Source organism: Delphinapterus leucas, chromosome 7 (genome assembly GCF_059928025.1).
Source record: "Delphinapterus leucas isolate spDelLeu-1000000601 "Yukka" chromosome 7, BTC_Dleu_Yukka2, whole genome shotgun sequence".
Classification (NCBI taxonomy): Eukaryota; Metazoa; Chordata; class Mammalia; order Artiodactyla; family Monodontidae; genus Delphinapterus; species Delphinapterus leucas.
The window spans coordinates 85428696-85450219 of NC_143135.1; the positions used below are offsets into that span (position 1 = coordinate 85428696).

The 21524-nt window shown below is 37.3% G+C and overlaps 1 protein-coding gene across 2 annotated transcripts in view; it reads right to left on the reverse strand.

The window, feature by feature from the left end:
• Positions 1 to 931: 931 nt before the first annotated feature.
• POGLUT3 (protein O-glucosyltransferase 3) overlaps positions 932 to 21524 on the reverse strand; it is a 48773-nt gene continuing 28180 nt past the window's right edge. For both annotated transcript variants that reach the window (XM_089915513.1, XM_022561545.3), the window contains exon 8: positions 932 to 20655. In XM_089915513.1, coding sequence (XP_089771639.1) covers positions 20530 to 20655 — 126 coding nt within the window. In that variant the 3' untranslated portion in view covers positions 932 to 20529. The remainder of the gene's footprint in view (positions 20656 to 21524) is intronic.

The following is a 21524-nucleotide window of genomic DNA, read 5'->3' on the forward strand; positions in this document are numbered from 1 at the left end:
ACATATACTACTAAACGTAAGGTAGATAGCTAGCTGGAAGCAGCCGCATAGCACAGGGAGATCAGCTCGGTGCTTTGTGACCACCTGGAGGAGTGGGATAGGGAGGGTGGGAGGGAGGGAGACGCAAGAGGGAAGAGATATGGGAACATATGTATATGTATAACTGATTCACTTTGTTATAAAGCAGAAACTAACACACCATAGTAAAGCAATTATACCCCAATAAAGATGTTTAACAAAAAAAAAGAGTATGCACACTAAAATTTTGACACAGCCAATTGTCCTCAAAAATGTTAATCAGTTTACACCTATAAGCATTCTATGAGAGTGCATAACATCTAGATTTTACAAAAGTGAGAAACTAAACATAAATGGGACATTTTTGTCCCATTGGGACAAAATGGGACATATTTATTGTGGGTCTTTAATATGCTTTCTAATAATCAACTTTATGTGAGTTTTACCCCTGTTATCAATGCTTAGTGATTGAAGGTATAAAGCAACGTATGTGAGAGTGTGTGTGTGTGTGTGTGTGTGTGTGTGTGTATGATAGCACAAGATACCATTAGTGTTGATTCATGCAAATTACATAATTTTCCCCAAAACATTCTCAATTGTAGGCCAAGAGTAGGTGATCAATAAATAATATTTGCTGCTGACTGAATAGAAAATTGGTTAAATAAATTATGATGCTTTCATAAAATAGAATCCTGTGAGAATATTTAAAGTGATGCTGTAAATGTACATATTGACATGGAAAATGTTTCATATTACAATGTTCAATTTTCAAAGAGCAGTTTATTAAACAGTTATCTGTAATAAGCTATTTGTCTTAGCTTCTCCCTCCCCTATTCAAATAGATAAGTCTTGTATATATATAACTATGTACATACAAATATGAATGTTAACCGTGCTGATAGAATTGAGGAATTTAAAATATGTTTTTTTCGCTTATGTCTATAATGAACATGTACTACCTGAATAATAATAACAGTTTTAAAAAATTAATTTGTTACCAGCAGGAGAACAATTCACTGCAGGCTTAACTTGAAAAGTTAGCAGAAATAGGGTGTGGGAGGGATAGGGTATAAGGGGTTGGAGCGAATCTCCTGTAGGTGGATCTCTAAAAGCTATACTACTTTGAGTGTGGTCCACAGACCTATGCCAGTCTCTGAACTACATGTTACCAGAAGAGATAAGTAAAGAAATTGACAGTAGTTTGAAGCTTTTATAGCAATTTTATACTGTTGTGGTGCACACACACACACACACACACACACACACACACACACACGATCAGTGGGTTTGTAGATCTGTTATTTTTTTTCTTTCTCTAGTAATTCATTTTTATTTTACAAAAGCAATGGTCTGCAACACATTGGAAATAACATTTTAAAAGTTTCTTCACCACTGAAGATTGATCTAAAGTTTAGTCTTGGAATCAGGGCCAGGAGTTACATTTAGTTACATACAGTTCATGTAGGGTCAATAGCATTTGCTTAACATTCTAGAAACTGGAATCTACCAATACCTGATGCCTCTGTACATATATCAGACACCACTCATAAGGATCTTAATCTTGGTTAATGATCTTGTTATTAGTATTGCTTTAGTTCGCTTGTTTAGACTGAGTTTAGTATGATGAATGTTGGGGATTAGAGGCAGATTTTAACCTTTCATTAATATAATGCACCAATTAAAAGAGTTTTAAATAAATATTTATTGGAGGGAATAATACAATAAGTGACAAAGGAGGCTAAAAATTCTACATATTATATTAATTCTTTGTTGTTTAAGCAGAAACTTGAATGAAGTGGAATGAGCCATTTACATACACAAAGAGCTTTTTAGGCAGACAGAACAGCAAGTGTGAAGGCAATGAAATAGGAAACTGGAACAGGAAGAAGGCCAGTGTGACTGTAGCCAACTATAGAGAAAAAGAGTGATAGGAGATAAAAGCAGAGAGGTAGTGGCATCACAGATTACATAGTGCTTTCCATGGTAAAAAGTTAGAATTTTATTGTAACTGTGATGGGAAGCTGCTGGAGGGTTATACCAGAGGAGTAACATAATCTGACTTGTGTATTTTAAGTGTCACCCTGAAAGGGGGCAAAAAAAAAGAAAAAAAACCCCAAAACTAAACTATTGCTATGGCTCAGTATGAATAAGTATACAACCATAACTATGTTAATATTAATCCTCCCAAAATGTATGATACAACAACAGTAATACCCCATAATTATATACCCTATGATAATGCCATCCCCAATAATATGAATTTGGATACAACATGATTGGTGACTGGTTCTTGACTCCAAAGCAGGCTTACCCTGGATATTTAATTAGAGTTGACCCTTGAACATGGGTTTGTACTGCATGGGTACATTTACATGCAAAGTTTTCAATAAATATATTGGAAAAAATTTTGGGAGATTTGTAACAGTTTGAAAAAACTTATAAGGTGAACTGCATAGCCAAGGAATATCAAAAAATAAAGAGGTATGTCATGACGGCATAAAATATATGTAGATACTAGTCTATTTTATCATTTGCTAGTGTAAAATATACATGAATCTATTTAAAAAAGTTAAAATTTATCAAAACTTAATGCACACACAGACTGAACATGGTGCCATTTGCAGTTGAGAGAAGAGTAAACAAATGTAAAGATGCAGTATTAAACATACCTGCATAAAATTAATTGTAGAACATACCGTACCAGTGTAGTAATTTCATAGCCACCTCTTGTTGCTATTGCAGTGAGCTCAAGTGTTGAATCTGCTTAAAATGCTGTGTGACACTAATCATCTCCATGTGAGCAGTTCACCTCTCCAGTGAATTGCATATCACAGTGAAAAGTGATCTCTCGCAGTTCTCACCTATTTTTCATCATGTTTAATATAAACCCTGAATAACACCATGGGACCCATACAAAGAGCTGCTAGTGATGCTGGAAGTGTTCCAAGAAACAGAGTTCATGACATTACAAGATAAAGTTGAATTGCTTAATGTACTGTAGATTGAGGTCTGCAGCTGCAGTTGCCTGCCATTTTGAGATAAATGAATCCAGTGTAAGGACCACTGTAAAAAAAAAAAAAGGAAAGGAAAGGAAATTCATGAAGCTGTCACTGCAGCTATGCCATCAGATGTGAAAACCTTGCACTTTTTGCTGAAATAGCTTTTTGTCTTATATTGAAAATGTAGCTTTTATGTGGGTGAAGGATTGCTATAAGAAAGCCATACCTAGACTCTAATATGATTCAAGAAAAAGTGAAGTCATTATAGGACAACTTAAAGCAAAAGGAAGGTGAAGGATCTAAAGCTGAAGAATTTAATGCCAGCAAAGTGTGATTTGATAATTTTAGAAAACGGTTTGGCTTTAAAAAATGTAAAGATAATAGGAGAAGCAGCTTCTGCCAACTAAGAGGCAGCAGACGAGTTCAGATGCCCACTGAAGAGAAAGGAAAGGCTATCTCCCTGAACAGGTTCTAAGTGCATATGAAAGTGACCTATTCTGGAAAAAAAAGTGCCACAAAGGACATTTATTAGTAAGGAAGAGAAGTGAGTACTGGGATTCAAGGCAAGAAGGGATAGGCTAACTCTACTGTTTTGTACAATTGCAGTTGGGTTTATGATCAGGACTGCCCTTATTTATAAACTTGCTAACCCTTAATAATTGAAGGGAAAAGATAAATGCCAGCTGCCAGTCTTTTGGCTGTACAAGAAGACCCAGACAACCAGCACACTTTTACTGAATTGATTCCATCAATGCTTTGTCTCTGAAGTCAGGAAGTACCTTGCCAATAAGGGACTGCCTTTTAAAGTTCTTTTGATATTGGACAATGCCCCTGGTCACTCAGAACTCCATGAGTTCATCACTGAATGCATCGATGTGGTCTACTTGACCTGAAAACACAACGTCTCTAATTCAGCCTCCAGACCAGGGTGTCAATAAGGACCTTGAAGGCTCATTACACATGGTACTCTATGGAAAGGATTGTCAACCTCTATCAGAGAACCTCAGTAGAGAGACCAACGTGGAAGTCTAGAAGGATTACACCATAAAAGATACCATCGTTGTTATACAAAAAGCAACAAAAGCCATCAAGCCTGAAACAATAAATTCCTGCTGGAGAAAACTGTGTCCAGATGTTGTGCATGACCTCACAGGATTTATTACAGAGCTAGTCAAGAAAATCATGAAAGGGATTGTGGATATGGCAAAAAAGGTAGGGGGTAAAGGGTTGCACGATATGGATCTTGGCGACATTCAAGGGCTAATAGACACCACATCAGAGGAATTAGAAGGCGACTTGATGGAGATGAGTGCTTCTGAACCAGTTCCAGGTGATAAGGAAGAAAATGTAAAAGAAGCAGTGCCAGAAAACAAATTGACATTTAGACAATCTGGCAGAAGAGTTCTTATTATTCAAGACTGCTTTTGACTTCTTTTACAACATGGACTCTTCTATGCTCTGGGCACTGAAACTAAAGTAAACAGTGGAAGAAGGATTAGAACCATGTAGAAACATTTTTAGAGAAGTGAAAAAGCAAAAAGACAGAAATTATGACCTATTTCTGTAAAGTTACACTGAGTATGCTGGCCTCTCCTACCTCCCTTTTCACCTCCTATATTTCTTCTGCTTCTGCCACCCTGGGACAGCAAAGACCAATCCCTCCTCTTACTCAGCCTACTCAACGTGAAGATGATGAGGATGAAGATCTTTATGATTATACCTTTCCACTTAATAAATAGTAAATAATAATCATGCTGTATAGTTAATAAACTTATCTGTTATGTATGTGTGTGAGTGTCTTCATGTGAAAATCTAGTAACCATTACAGTGTGCCTCATTCTCCCTGTAATTGGAGAAACTGAATATGTCCATCATCACAGGTAAGTGGTTTAAAAATGTTAACAATGTTTCCAGTGCTGTACTATGAATATGACTAGCACTGTACAACATAAAAATTTTATAATTCATTCATTAGTATATAGGCCAGGCTACTGTGAAGCAATCATATCAATTGCACTAGGCTACCACAAAGCAATCATATTTCTGCCCCTTCATTATCAATGTATGAATCATTATACCTGTAGATTAATATGATTTTTTTCACATTATCTTCATTTTTGATGTCTAGTGTTAGTAATACATAAAATGTCTATGGGGCTTTGTACCATATAAGACAATAATGTTGAAGGTATGACAGAAGGACAATTCATCATGTAAACAGATGATGTAAACTCATGGCACCGACAAATAAAGTACAGTACTGTAAATGTATTTTCTCTTCCTTATGATTTTCTTAATAACATTCTTTTCTCTAGCTTACTTTATTATAAGAATACAGTATATAATACATATAACATACAAAATATGTGTTAATCATCTGTTTATGTTATCAGTAAGGTTACTGTAGTTAAGTTTTGGGAGAGTTAAAAGTTGTATTCGAATTTTCAACTGCAGGGGGTGGTCAGCAACCCTAATCCCATGTTGTTCAGGGTCAACTGGGCTTTGTAATAACTCATCCTTATATTGAATGCAATTAAATTTTTGGAACCTACTTAGCGTTATGACATGATTTTTTTTTTTAAATTAGGAAGATGAGGGTAGAGGATCAGTGTGTATATGTACATATGGTTGGTGTAAGAGAGCTAAATTCTCATTTTATATTTTAAGAGGCTACCAGAAAACAGCCAAATCTAAAAGAAATCAAGACACACTACTATATATAAAATAGATAACTAGCAAGAACCTATTGTATAGCAAAGGGAACTCTACTCAGTACTCTGTAATGATGTATATGGGAAAAGAATCTAAAAGAGTGGATATATGTATATGTATAACTGATTCACTTTGATTCACTTTATTAGCAGAAACTAACGCAACATTGTAAATCAACTATACTCCAATAAAAATTTATTTAAAAAATAAGAAAAAAAAGAAATCAAGAATAAGTAGAATAACATGTTATTTAAAATATGGCTGTAGAAACCAAAATAAGTGCATGTGCAATGAAGATAAAAGAGTAGGGATAGAGAATGACCAAGGGGTATTTTAGTACAAACAGCCAAGGAAGGCCTCTCTAATTAGGAGACACTACTTTTCATGATGCAAAGAGGGAACCATGGGAAAATGGTAGAAGAGGGTTGCAGGCACAGGGAACAAAAGATAAAAATGTCTTGAGATAAGGAGCTTGGTGTGTTGAAGTGGTAGAAAGGAAGAAAACTGTGGCATTGGAGCGCAGAGAAGAGACAGAAGAGTGGGAGGTAAGGTAAAAGAAATAGGCAGGAGCGACTATAATTATATGGGAAATTGACTGGCATGGTTTGGCAATGTACTAAGCTGACTTTGGTTCAGTAGAGCCAAATTTTAAATTTTTGAGAATTTTGTGAGTTAGTTTTTAAACACAGTCATTATTTTAAAATTAAATTATTTAAACTTACAATTAAATAAAATAAAGGTAATACACACTCAAAACTCATCACTTACTAATTACTTTACTATTGACGGGGATCAGAATATACCACCCCAAAATATGCTACTTCGGCATAAGGATTATTTTGAGCTTAAGGCAATTGAGAAATAGCATATGTAGGAAAAGTTCTCTATCCTCCCTTTATCTGCCTAAAAGCAGGACATACATTTCCCTGTGTGAAGGTGTTCCCCCTGTTCTCTCCCATACCTGGAGGAGAAAAATAACCATTATCACTGGAGAGAAAATAACCATTATCACTGGCACTGAGATGGGTCTGCACAAACCAGCCTTACTTAAATAACCCTTACCCTCCATGAGCTTTCCCCAAATATTTACCCTCCCACAATTTACCACCTCTAAAAACCCAAATCTCTTTCCCTTTGTCTTGTCACTTCACAAATTTATCACCTTTGTTAAAATAATATACAAGCTCCAAGGGCTAAGCACCCCTTTGGGTTTTCACTTCCTTTCCTGTATATATGTAAAATTAAAATATTAACATCAAATAAAATTTGTATGTCTTTTCTCCTGTTAATCTGTATTTTGTCGGTTTAATTTGCAGGCTCCAAGCACCAAACCTGAGGGTACAGAAAAAATTTTTCCTCTCTTACACTATTTTTTACTACTATTTATTTTCTTGAGGTTATTTATTTTTATTGCAGGGTTCCTCAACAGTGACCCATTGATGTTCTGGGCTGGGTTCTTTGTTGTGAGGGTTGTTCTGTGCACAATAGGAAGTTTAGCAGAATCCCTGCCTTATACTCACCAGATGCAGTAGCACAGTTGTGACAATCGAAAATATCTCCAGACATTGCCAAATGTCCCCTGGGGAGCAAAGTCACCCAAGGTTGAGAACTACTGGTCTCTGCATATTATCTACTGGTATCTGCATGGTGGAAACTATATCATGGTGCATGACCGCACATACCTTTCCAGTTCCTGAGGCATGTTGGTAGCTTGAAATTGGCCAGTGTGGGAGTATTTATATTATAGAAATTGACAAATGTTACAAATCAGGGCTTGATTTATTGTTTTGCTGGTTGTCCAGATTTAAGATAGTAGCATTTGAAAATGTTAACTTGCAGACTAATTCCACATGTCACCATTACACTATGAATAGCACAAAATAGTGATGAAATATTTTTCAGTATTCAAAATTATTACCTGACTCAGAAATGAGTCACATTACTGAGGAATGATAAAGTCCCACACATTTCAAGAAAGAGAAGTGCTCAATTGTGGAGAGTCAAGTAAATGGAGGATAAAGAATTAGATTTGGCCAACTAAAGTTGCTTATTGGAGCAGCAAGGAAGAAAGCCTGTGTTGAGGAAGTGGGAACGCTGAGACAGTGAATATGTAAATGGTTCTTTGGAGTGCTGTCAGGGAGCAGAGATAAGGGGTATTTGCTGGAAGGTGGGAATGGATTCAAGACATTTTTTAAAATATGGGAGACATTAAGGCACATTAAGATGTTGTTAGCTATGAAGGGTAAAGTCTTTCGAGTAGTTTAAAAGGACAAGGTCCAGAGAAGAAAAGGGGGTAAGGACAGTTGCTGGCCTTAAATAAAAAGCAATACTGATGTCATATGGTTATTATGAGGCTCCAAATAAATTAATGTGAAAACACTTCAGAAATTCTAAGATACTAAAAAGTACTATCAAGCCACTGTTCAGGTCATGAGGATTTTACATCTGGGTTCCACTTGCAGATTCAGAGATAAGATTTTTATCTATCCCAATTCAAAAACTTTTATTATAATAGATCATGGCTCCGCTGATCTATTCGGGCTTCATGAGAAAAAGATTACAAGGTAAGTCTTTGAAATCTAAGTTCCATTTATTTCTTTAAAAGTTTGAAAATAGAATTAAAATTAATTTGCTGGGATTAGAACCTATGCTTCCCATTGTTTCCCCTACTGTTTTATTGAATAAACAAATGTTTCACGATCTTTATCAATTTTGTAATTTCGCTTTTCCTTTTCTTCTGTGGTCCTTTATACCAAGACCGGAAGAGGTTAAAAAAAAAAAACTGCTTAGCCTCCTCCTTAAAAACGATTTTGCCCTTTCCATCTCTAAATAATGAAATGAAAAGACAGAAAACCATTTCATGAATCGAACAGAAAAAAAGTCCAGAAAAACACGTGAGGTAGGTTAAGTATTTCCCGTATTTCCCGCTCGGCCTGAAGGTGGACTAGACAGTATCTGCGCGGTGAGTGGGGCACTGAGAGCGCGAAGGATGGGCCGGGAGCTCTTTTGAACCAGAGGAACGCGAGTTCACCGAGGGCAAGGAGAGGAAACACGGAAACACGGGGGAAGGGGTTAATCCTGGCCAAGATTTTAAACGAGAGGCTAGATGCCCAATGGGGGTTTCAGAGAAACAAAACTTAATTAAGAGGGCTGGATAGGGTGGGGACCTCAAGGACCTGGGGCCGTCAACACACTGAACCAGAGGAGGTTCAGACCCAGCGGCCCCAGAGGCAAGCCGAGTGGGAGCAGTACCGGCTGAGGGGGAGGGGACACCATTCCCTTCACCTGCCAATCGCCGCCGCCTGAGCTCCACTTGTGCCCCAGGTAACGCCGCAGACAGAAATGACGTAAATCTAGTTCCGCTTTGTTAGGCGGGGCTTGGCCCCGTTCGTCCCGCCTCTTGGCCCCGCCCTTCGGCTCCGAGCCTCGGTGCGTCCCCGACCTCTGCGAGTCGCGGAGATCCAAAATCGGGGAATGTGAACGTGCTTGGACCTCTTAGAAGCTCTCACAGCGGCTGTCAGTGGCTTTGAGGCAAAGGGTTTGGGACGGGAGAGAAACCGAAGGGACTTTCTGCGAAGCTGGGCTCAATATTTTATAACGCCCGGTTGCTTCAACCAAGGAATTTAAAGATATTGGAGAAGTGTGGTGAAATCCTTTCTACTGAATTAATTTATTCGTTTGTAAATAAAAGAACTGACTCTTCTAGCTTTTTGAGACATCCTGCGTAGGATCAAAGAATAAGTGACACGTGACTGCAGTCCAATGCTACTTCTAAATTTAAGCTATTTAGCTGGTAAAGCCTAAACCAATTTTTAAGTGAAAACAGATGACCTCTTAAATGAATTCCTAGATAACTTTAAATTATACAAATATGCAGATCTAAAGCAAGTTTGATTTGCTTGAATTCCAGATGTCTCACACTTGGCCCTGTTTTAGTTTGTCACTTATTGCAATGTCAAATAATCTTGCTCAGAAACTGCCCGGTTCTGCTATTTTCCTCCTATGCTCATGCAAGTAATACAATTAGTTTGTAAGGAAGATTAACGTCTAGGGGAAAAAAAACAGCTGAAGAAAATGTTCCCTACATAATACAGAATTGTACAGAAGAAATTCCCTATAGGCTAATTCATTGACTCACTGAGTTTCCAGAGTTCTTTAAAATTATTTTCACAAATCAGAATAAGCAGATGTGAGCTTTAGTTCCCTTTCAGGTAGTTAACTTGATACATTAATACACAGTAGCTATGAATAATAAACTGTAAAAATATAGTCATGGAAACATGTATATTTGTACTTTTTGTTTATATGTTACTTTAAAAATAAGCCCTACATATTTTTAATGGAGTGCCAGTCTGAATCACTTAAAAAAAGAAAAAAAGATTATAATGTTTACTATTTGAGCATGTATTAATATTATTTTACCTTTAACCTGATCCAGAAGAATTCAGTAATTCCTTAATAATAGGCTCAGACCTTTTTCTATTGCTCTAATACATGTAAAAATATTTCAATTTTTTAAAAGAAAAAGTATGTTTAAAGTAGTCACAAAGGATCATTAAGACTTAAAACCATCAGTTTTTCTATTTATTTATTAATATGCACCTGCTTCAATCGAGGACAATTTACTAGGAAACAGAACTCAGAGGAACTTCTGGGTGGTTTTATAAAAACCTTTCCTTCCTTCCCTCTGTTCGCCATATCCTTCCTTATTCTCCTCATCTTTTTTTTTCTCTCTCCTTTTTCTTATTATACAGTATGTACTATTATATTAACGAAATTAATATTCTTGCTTTCCAGTTGGAAGGCAAAGATTTATAAGCGATGTAAAGACAAGAGATAAGGAAAAAAATTGAATTGGTATAAGAGAAGGGGATATATATTTTTTTATTAGTCATCCATTTTGTGCACATCAGTGTATACATGTCAATCCCAATCTCCCAATTCATCACACCAGCACCCCCACCCCCCTGACACTTTCCTCCTTGGTGTCCATACGTTTCTTCCCTACATCTGTGTCTCACTTTCTGCCCTGCAAACCAGTTCATCTGTACCATTTTTCTACGTTCCACATATATGCGTTAGTATACGATATTTGTTTTACTCTTTCTAACTTACTTCACTCTGTATGACAGTCACTAGATCCATCCACGTCTCTACAAATGACCCAATTTCATTCCTTTTTATGGCTAAGTAATATTCCATTGTATGTATGTACCACATCTTCTTTACCCATTCATCTGTTGATGGGCATTTAGGTTGCTTCCATGACCTGGCTATTGTAAAGAGTGCTGCAATGAACATTGGGGTGCATGTGTCTTTTTGAATTATGGTTTTCTCTGGGTATATGCCCAGTAGTGGGATTGCTGGGTCATTGAGTAATTCTATTTTTAGTTTTTTAAGGAACCTCCATACTGTTCTCCATAGTGGCTGTTTCAATTTACATTCCCACCAACAGTGCAAGAAGGTTCCCATTTCTCCCCACCCTTTCCATCATTTGTTGTTTGTAGATTTTCTGATGATGCCCATTCTAACTGGTGTGAGGTGATACCTCATTGTAGTTTTGATTTGCATTTCTCTAATAATTAGTGATGTTGAGCAGCTTTTCATGTGCTTCTTGGCCATCTGTATGTCTTCTTTGGAGAAATGTCTATTTAGGTCTTCTGCCCATTTTTGGATTGGGTTGGTTTTTTTTTTAATATTGAGCTGCATGAGCTGTTTATATATTTTGGAGATTAATCCTTTGTTGATTTGTTTTGAAAATCTTTTCTCCCATTCTGAGGGCTGTATTTTCATCTTGTTTATAGTTTCCTTTGCTGTGCAAATGCTTTGAAGTTTCATTAGGTCCCATTTGTTTATTTTTGTTTTTATTTCCATTACTCTAGGAGGTGGATCAAAAAAGATCTTGCTGTGATTTATGTCAAAGACTGTCCTTCCTATGTTTTCCTCTAAGAGTTTCATAGTGTCCGGTCTTACATTTAGGTCTCTAATCCATTTTGAGTTTATTTTTGTGTATGGTGTTAGGGAGTGTTCTAATTTCATTCTTTTACATGTAGCTGTCCAGTTTTCCCAGTACCACTTATTGAAGAGAATGTCATTTCTCCATTGTATATCCTTGCCTCCTTTGTCATAGATTAGTTGACCATAGGTGCGTGGGTTTATCTCTGGGCTTTCTACGTTGTTCCATTGATCTATATTTCTGTTTTTGTGCCAGTACCATATTGTCTTGATGACTGTAGCTTTGTAGTATAGTCTGAAGTCAGGGAGTCTGATTCCTCCAGCTCTGCTGTTTTCCCCCATGAGTGCTTTGGCTATTCAGGGTCTTTTGTCTCTCCAAACAAATTTTAAGGATTTTTGTTCTAGTTCTGTTAAAAAATGCCATTGGTAATTTGATAGGGATTGCATTGAATCTGTAGATTGCTTTGGGTAGTATAGTCATTTTCAAAATATTGATTCTTCCAATCCAGGAACATGGTATATATCTCCATCTGTTAGTATCATATTTAATTTCTTTCATTAGTGTCTTATAGTTTTCTGCATACAGGTCATTTGTCTCCTTAGGTAGGTTTATTCCTAGGTATTTTATTCTTTTTGTTGCAGTGGTAAATGGGAGTGTTTCCTTAATTTCTCTTTCAGATTTTTCATCATTAGTATATAGGAATGCAAGAGACTTCTGTGTATTAATTTTGTATCCTGCAACTTTATCAAATTCACTGATTAGCTCTAGTAGTTTTCTGGTGGCATCTTTAGGATTCTCTATATATAGTATCATGTCATCTGCCAACAGTGACAGTTTTACTTCTTCTTTTCCAATTTGTATTCCTTTTATTTCTTTTTCTTCTCTGATTGCCATGGCTAGGACTTCCAAAACTATGTTGAATAATAGTGGTGAGAGTTGACATCCTTGTCTTATTCCTGATCTTAGAGGAAATGCTTTCAGTTTTTCACCATTGAGAATGATGTTTGCTGTGGGTTTGTCATATATGGCCTTTATTATATTGAGGTAGGTTCCCTCTATGCACACTTTCTGGAGAGTTTTATAATCATAAATGGGTGTTGAATTTTGTCAAAAGATTTTTCTGCATCTATTGAGATGATCATATGGTTTTCCTTCTTCAGTTTGTTAATATGGTGTATCACATTGATTGATTTGCGTATATTGAAGAATCCTTGAATCCTTGGGATAAATCCCACTTGATCATGGTGTATGATCCTTTTAATGTGTTGTTGGATTCTGTTTGCTAGTATTTTGTTCAGAATTTTTGCATCTATATTCATCAGTGATATTGGTCTGTAATATTCTTTTTTTTGTAGTATCTTTGTCTTGGTTTGGTATCAGGGCGATGGTTGCCTCGTAGAATGAGCTTGGGAGTGTTCCTTTCTCTGCAGTTTTTTAGAAGAGTTTGAGAAGGATGGGTGTTAGCTCTTCTTTAAATGTTTGATAGAATTCACCTGTGAAGCCACCTGGTCCTGGACTTTTGTTTGTTGGAAGATTTTTAATCACAGTTTCAATTTCATTACTTGTGATTGGTCTGTTCATATTTTCTATTTCTTCCTGGTTCAGTCTTGGAAGGTTATACCTTTCTAAGAATTTGTCCATTTCTTCCAGGTTGTCCATTTTATTGGCAAAGAGTTGCTTGTAGTAGTCTCTTAGGATGCTTGGTATTTCTGCGGTGTCTGTTGTAACTTCTCCTCTTTCGTTTCTACTTTTATTGATTTGAGTCCTCTCCGTTTCTTGATGAGTCTGGCTAATGGTTTCTCAATTTTGTTTATCTTCTGAAATAACCAGCTTTTAGTTTTATTGATCTTTGCTATTCTTTTCTTTGTTTCTATTTTTTTTAATTTCTGCTCTGATCTTTATGATTTCTTTCCTTCTGTTAACTTTGGGTTTTGTTTGTTCTTCTTTCTCTAGTTCCTTTAGGTGTAACGTTAGATTGTTTATTTGAGATATTTCTTGTTACTTGAGGTAGGCTTGTATAGTTATAAACTTCCCTCTTAGAACTGCTTTTGCTGCATCCCATAGGTTTTAGATCATCGTGTTTTCATTGTCATTTGTCTCTAGGTATTTTTTGATTTCCTCTTTGGTTTCTTCAGTGATCTCTTGGTTATTTAGTAACGTATTGTTTAGCCTCCATGTGTTTGTGTTTTTTCCTTTTTTTCCCTGTAATTTATTTCTAATCTCATAGCGTTGTGGTCAGAAAAGATGCTTGATATGATTTCAATTTTCTTAAATTTACTGAGGCTTGACTTGTGACCCAAGATGTGGTCTATCCTGGAGAATGTTCTGTGTGTGCTTGGAGGAAAGTGTAATCTGCTGTTTTTGGATGGAATGTCCTATAAATATCAATTAAATCTATGTGGTCTATTGTGTCATTTAAAGCTTGTGTTTCCTTACTAATTTTCTGTTTGGATGATCTGTCCATTGGTGTAAGTGAGGTGTTAAAGTCCCCCACTATTATTGTGTTACTGTCGATTTCCTCTTTTATAGCTGTTAGCAGTTGCCTTATGTATTGAGGTGCTCCTATGTTGGGTGCATATATATTTATAACTGTTATATCTTCTTCTTGGATTGATCCCTTGATCATTATGTAGTGTCCATCCTTGTCTCTTGTAACATTCTTTATTTTAAAGTCATTTTATCTGATATGAGTATTGCTACTCCAGCTTTCTTTTGATTTCATTTGCATGGAATATCTTTTTCCATCCCCTCACTTTCAGTCTATATGTGTCCCTAGTTCTGAAGTGGGTCTCTTGTAGACAGCATATATATGGGTCTTGTTTTTGTATGCATTCAGCAAGCCTGTTTCTGTTGGTTGGAGCATTTAATCCATTCGCATTTAAGGTAATTATCGATATGTATGTTCCTGTTACCATTTTCTTAATTGTTTTGGGTTTGGTTTTGTAGGTCCTTTTCTTCTTTTGTGTTTCTCACTTAGAGAAGTTCCTGTAGCATTTGTTGTAGAGTTGGTTTGGTGGTGCTGAATTCTCTTAGCTTTTGCTTGTCTGTAAAGCTTTTGATTTCCCATCGAATCTGAATGAGATCCTTGTCGGGTAGAGTAATCTTGGTTTTAGGTTTTTCCCTTTCATCACTTTAAGTATATCCTGCCACTCCCTTCTGGCTTGTAGAGTTTCTGCTGAGAAATCAGCTGTTAACCTTATGGGAGTTCCCTTGTATGTTATTTGTCTATTTTCCCTTGCTGCTTTCAATAAGTTTTCTTCGTCTTTAATTTTTGCCAATTTGATTACTATGTCTCCGTGTGTTTCTCCTTGGGTTTATCCTGTATGGGACTCTGTGCACTTCCCGCACTTGCGTGGCTATTTCCTTTCCTATGTTAGGGAAATTTTCGACTATAATATCTTCAAATATTTTCTCGGGTCCTTTCTCTCTCTCTTCTTCTGGGACCCCTATAATGCGAATGTTGTTGCCTTTTAATGTTGTCCCAGAGGTCTCTTAGGCTGTCTTAATATCTTTTCATTCTTTTTTCTTTTTTCTGTTCTACAGCAGTGAATTCCACCATTCTGTCGTCCAGGTCACTTATCCGTTCTTCTGCCTCAGTTATTCTGCTATTGATTCCTTCTAGTGTTTTTTTCATTTCAGTTATTGTATTGTTCATCTCTGTTTGTTTGTTCTTTAATCCTTCTAGGTGTTTGTTCTTTAATTCTTCTAGGTCTTTGTTAAACATTTCTTGCATCTTCTCAATCTTTGCCTCCATTCTTTTTCCAAGGTCCTGGATCATCTTCCCTATCATTATTCTGAATTCTTTTTCTGGAAGATTGCCTATCTCCACTTCATTTAGTTGTTTTTCTGGGGTTTTATCTTGTTCTTTCATCTGGTACATAGCTCTCTGCCTTTTCATCTTGTCTATCCTTCTGTGAATGTGGTATTTGTTCCACAGGCTGCAGGATTGTAGCTCTTCTTGCTTCTGCTGTCTGCTCTCTGGTGGATGAGGCTATCTAAGAGGCTTGTGCAAGTTTCCTGATGGGAGGGACTGGTGGTGGGTAGAGGTGGGTGTTGCTCTGGTGGGCAGAGCTCAGTAAAACTTTAATATGCTTGTCTGCTGATGGGTGGGGCTGGGTTCCCTCCCTGTTGGTTGTTTGGCCTGAATCAACCCAACACTGGAGCCTACCTGGGCTCTTTGGTGGGGCTAATGGCAGACTCTGGGACGGCTCATGCCAAGGAGTACTTCCTAGAACTTCCACTGCCAGTGTTCCTGTCCTCACGGTGAGACAGAGCCACACGCCGCCTCTGCAGGAGACCCTCCAACACCAGCAGGTAGATCTGGTTCAGTCTCATATGGGGTCACTGCTCCTTCCCCTATGTCCCGATGCACACACTACTTTGTGTGTGCCCTCCAAGAGTGGAGTCTCTGTTTCCCCCCCCAGTTCTGTCGAAGTCCTGCAATCAAATCCTGCTAGCCTTCAAAGTCTGATTCTTTAGGAATTCCTCCATGGGCAGAAGGCAAGTCATTTTTCTTGGAGGACTTATTCAGCCCATGTAGGTGACAAGTGCTTGTTCCATAGCTGCAGTGCTAGTGGTACCAGTGACATAGGTGGTGGCAGAAGGTTCTTGTTACTCTTTGGTAAGGAGAAAGAATGGGGGTGGGGTGGGGTATGAAGGAGAAACAGCTCTTATATTCCTTTAGCTGGTTCACTGTCATCTGAAGCATGTTACTTCTTGCTGTCCACTAGCTCACATGAAAGATGTGGATAAAAACCCTTAGAAATCAGAGAGAGACTACACTGTGCCTGTTTAAAATATCCCCTTATCATATACTATGAACTAAAGTATATGGGATTTGGTTAACACATACTGTAATACTCAGGTATTTGTCCCAAACCTTCTGGAGTGAGGTTGATCTTGCTACTTCATTCCCTCGAATCAAGTCTGGTGACTTAGGTAGTCCTCAGTTCCAAGGCTCTCAGAGGTGTTGTGATATTATTAAAAATATACCTGATCTTTGTCTCTGGTTCCTGGTAGAGAGTTTCGAAAACCTTAGAATTTCCTGAGTGATAGAAAGAAGTCTCTAATGAGGTATTAATGGCGGGACTCTTAGGTAGCTTCAGAATGGGACTGATCACCAAAAAGACCAAGCACATGATTAGAGGACTGGGACTTTAGCTGTCCAAACTCCTGGGAGGGGAAGGAGGCTGGATATTGAGTTCATTCACATGGTCAGTGGTTTAGTCCACTGACCATGCCTACATAACGAGACTCCCCCCAAAACTCTGGACACCAAAGCTCAGTGTAGCTTCCTGATTAGTAGCACAATGATGAGGGTGACATGCCCTGGCCTCCCAGAGTGAGGGCATGAAAGCTTCGTGCTCCTTTCTAGACCATGCCCTATGGGTATCCTTTAAAATGAAACTGTAGTAGTTAAGTATAGCATTTTCCTGGGTTCTCTGAGTTGTTTTAGAGAATTATTGAACCTGAGAGGGGTCATGGGAACCCCTGAATTTGCAGCCAGTTGGTCAGAAGTGTGGGTAGCCTGGGGACCTCACTTTTGCCTGATGTCTGTAAAGGCAGTCTTGTGGAACAGTGAGTCCTACACCTGGGGGATCTGATGCTGAATCTGGGTGGTTAGCATCAAATTGTATTGAAGTACACCTAGTTTGGGGTGAAACAAAACAGGTAGCTCATGAAAATATTTCTTCTTTTCTAACTTTCTTTCCTCACTTCTGGCTGCATATAACTCCTTCTACATAAGCCACCCCCTACCCTCCCCGTGCACACTTCCAGGATTTGCTATTTCTTCCCATAGAATAAACAAACTCCAGTCTTCTTCTTTTCTTGTGTCTAAGAAATGTTGCAGTGTTGGTTATCACAGTAAAGTTTAGTGTGGCTTCTTCTTCCACACAGCTCTACAGAGAGAGCTTGGCTTAAAAGAGACAACTTTGATCTCAGCAAGTGGAATGGCTCCACAAGAGGCTGGTGTGAGGTAGGCACAGCAGTGGTTGGGATAGGGTAAACTGTGGTTCTATGCATGAAAGAGGGATTTTTACAGTCTGGTTAATTTTGTCCTCAACTATTTGAAGTCAAACATGCCTTACCACCACAAGGATGATTTCTTATCCCTCCAAATAAGAAATTTATATTTCTTCTAACCTTGGCCTTATTATGTCAGGGGAGAATTTTTCCTCTCCCTGCCTGCTATGGACTGAAAGTTTGTCCCCACCCCCCCCCAAATTAATATGTTGAAACCCTCATCCCTAATGTGATGGTATTTGGAGACGGAGCCTTTGAGAGCTAATTAGGTCATAAGGGTGGAGTACTCATGATGGGATTAGTGCCCTTATAAGAAGAGAGAGGAGATAGCTTGCTTCCTCTCTCTTTGCTTTCTGCCATGTGAGGATACAATGAGAATGCATCAGTCCACAAACCAGAAAGTGGGCTCTCATCAGACATCAGATCTGCTGGCACTTTGATCTTGGACTTCCAGCCTCCAGAACTGTGAGAAATAAATATTTGCTGTCAAAGCCACCCAGTCTATGGTATATTTGTTATAATGGTAGCGTGAACTGACAAAGACACTGCACTTAACAGTATTTGCACCTGAAATAACAGAAAATAATGGTGTCAAGCCCAAATATCTTTTCCTTTAATATTAATTTTTACTCACTAGGGATTTAGTGTTTGTGGTAGAAGTTTTGATCCATTTATTCATGAAGACATAATAGAATTAAAATTAGACCAACCCAGTTACAAAAATACCAAAGCTATAGGTGATTCAATCCTCTTTCTTAAAAAACAAGTTTATCTGTTTCAAAATTTTATTTAGAAAATTTACTTTATTTAAAATGTGTAAATAATATGTCACATGATATAAAATTCTAGACATAGTAGATTTAAAAATAGCATAATGGAAAATATAAATATCCATTTTATTTTCCTATGTATATCTTTTGTGCATTTATTTTCTTTTCCTAGGCTTGTATTTTTCTTTATTGTCCAATCTGATTCATACTTACAGTAAAAGCATTTTAAATATCATAGACAGGTATAAGACAAAAAGTAAAAATTCCCTTCTCTCCATTTTCCTCAGATATTGGTGAATATCCTTCTAAACTTTCAATCACATGGATATATTTTTTTACATAAATATTTTCACATTATATGTGTTGTTCTGTAACTTGCTTTTTACACTGAACACTGTCATGGAAATCTTTCATGATTGATAGTGCATTTAGAGCTAGTTCATTCTTTTTAATGGTTGTACTGTATTCCTTGATGTATAGCTATATATTTAGCTAGCTCCCTCATGATGGCTACTTAAGGTGTTTCCAACATTTTATTAATAAAAACAAAATGTTGATAGCTTATTTTGACAAATGTAGTTATTATATTAACTTACATATCGTCACACCCCTCTTCTCCTTAGGATCTGGTCACTGTACAGCTTGCCCTTTATTTTATACTTGTGTACTTGTGCTTTTGAACAACTGGTGGGTATTAGTGTTTTCCATGTATACTTGAACAACTGGTGGGTATTAGTGTTTTGAACAACTGGTGGGTATTAGTGTTTTGAACAACTGGTGGGTATTAGTGTTTTCCATGTATACTTGGCTTTGATTACACTGTTACTAAATGTGCTTTTGCTTTTGTCTAGTTAAAAAAATTCTGTGTCCCTAGTAATGTTCAGTAAAGAATAGATATGACTATTTTAAAGTGGTTACATTGTCTTCCAGGTTAAGTAAATATTTCAATTAGGAGAGTAAATATTTTTAAATTGGAGTGTGGATATTTCTTGTTTTGGGAGTGTGTTCTTAATGAATTGAATCTCATATTGGTGGTATTACAAGGAACGTGTAATGAATTTCTGGGTCTTAAGACTTCACCCTGTCCTAAAAGGCAAAGGAAATTTCCAAAGTTTTTATCTTAGCAATACAGCACAGTGAAATAGAGGAGCGGTGCGGTGAAGAATGGATGCTTGCTTTTGTCATTAGTTTATTAGTGAATCCCAAGATACCAGGCTTCCTGCAGCTTGTTTCAGAGGTTTTTCAAGTATCCCTTTTAAAGATTAAAAAGAATTAAAGATCCCTATCTGACTACAGTTATAATTTATCTATTCAATATATAGATAATGAAGATACTGATAGGATGCTGTCATCTACTTTAATAACTGTGTTGTCCTTGATTGGTGTCCAACTCAGATAGACTGGGAATTAACTAGCTTAAGGCACTACCTCTCCTTAATTTTGTCTCAGCCCTTGGTAAAACTTAGTTAAAAAGATATGAATGAGCTTTAAAATAATTTCCCTTCATAGTCTCCAAACTACCTTTAATAACAGAGTCATTCTCATCTTCCTTCATTATTCATATCAGACCTTCCAAGAGGAAACTTGCTATTACTGAATGCCAAAAGCAGCTTGTAGGAGGAGAAGTTATGCAGTGAGGGGGTAAAAAAAGCCCTGCAAAAATATTTTTTCTTCATCATTGGAAAGGGAAGAGGGAAAGTGAACAAGGGATAGAAACAAACCAATAAATACAATGTAAACAGTTTCATAGAGAGTTATTTATATTTTGGCAAGCCTCTCTATCTACTATGATCCCCAAGTTTTCTTTTCAGAGAAACTATGATGCTGATAATAGCAGTGTTTACTCAAAAGATATTAATATCCTAAGATATTTGGTAATACTTGCTCTAATATTGCTCTATCCATCCACATTATATGAAGCCACCAAGAGAAGCAGTCCCCTGCATACAGTCTTCCAGGCTGTCTTCACAGTCTTCACAGCTTAGATTCTATCTGAATGCTGCCATGGAAGATGTTGCCGGCATATACAGGAGTGTGAATATGGGCTGACTTAAAGCTCTTCTCTTAAAGGCCTTTTCCTGTGGCACTGGCAGATAGATGCACTGTCATCCGGCTGAGGAACAAGTTCCATTCCGTCACGTATTTCGGGTTTGCTGGTCTGGCGCTCAGCGTATTTCTGGAATGTGTTTGAAGGCAATGGAAAGATTAGTCCAAACTTCATTCCACTGAATCCTCCCCGCTCCCCTCATGCTATTGTTTCTAGTGGCTATGTATCTTCAGACTAAAACCAAAGGTCTGGTTTATCTCAGTCCTAAAGTTACCTTTTAACTTTAGTTATTACAGGCACTAGTGCGATATTTCATAATCTAGCAAGGAGCCCCATCCACTATTTTATGTATAGGAAAGAAGCCTCTTGTAACGGGATGTCCCTACTTGAACAACAGCACCTCTCGAATTCATCCTCCATGTGTTAATGAATAATTAACTTTGCTGAATATTCAAATCAGTGAACAAAGATGATAAGCATCTCACAATAAAGTTGGTGGTTTCACACATCCTTCCCTTTAGGCCTGTAGTCACACACACTTTGTAAATGGCGACAGGCCTGTGAAATGTCTCTCCTTTTTGGCCACTGACTGAAATATTCCTATACATTGGATTTTTCAGTTCAGTGGTTCCATGTACATTTAGCTGTACATTCCTGGTCCTGGGTCAAATCCAACAAAATACTGACATGTGTACATGAACCTAATTAATATTTCAGAGGGAGAAACTCCTATTATTAAAATTACAGCCAGACTAGCAGAGGGAAAAGAACTCATTTAAGGAAAAGGCTGCTTCTAATAAATGGAGTAATTAATCATTTTAATTTTTCTGTGAGAGGGTAGTAGCCTCAGGCATCTGAGGAAATTTATTTTTTTTCTGCCTCACAGAAAAATAAGTTTAGGTTAACAACAAAAACATAATTTCTTATTTTTCTCTTCTGGCTAAATTTTACTGAGTAAAACACAAGTTAATTATACAAAGAACCAATCCTTGAATTCT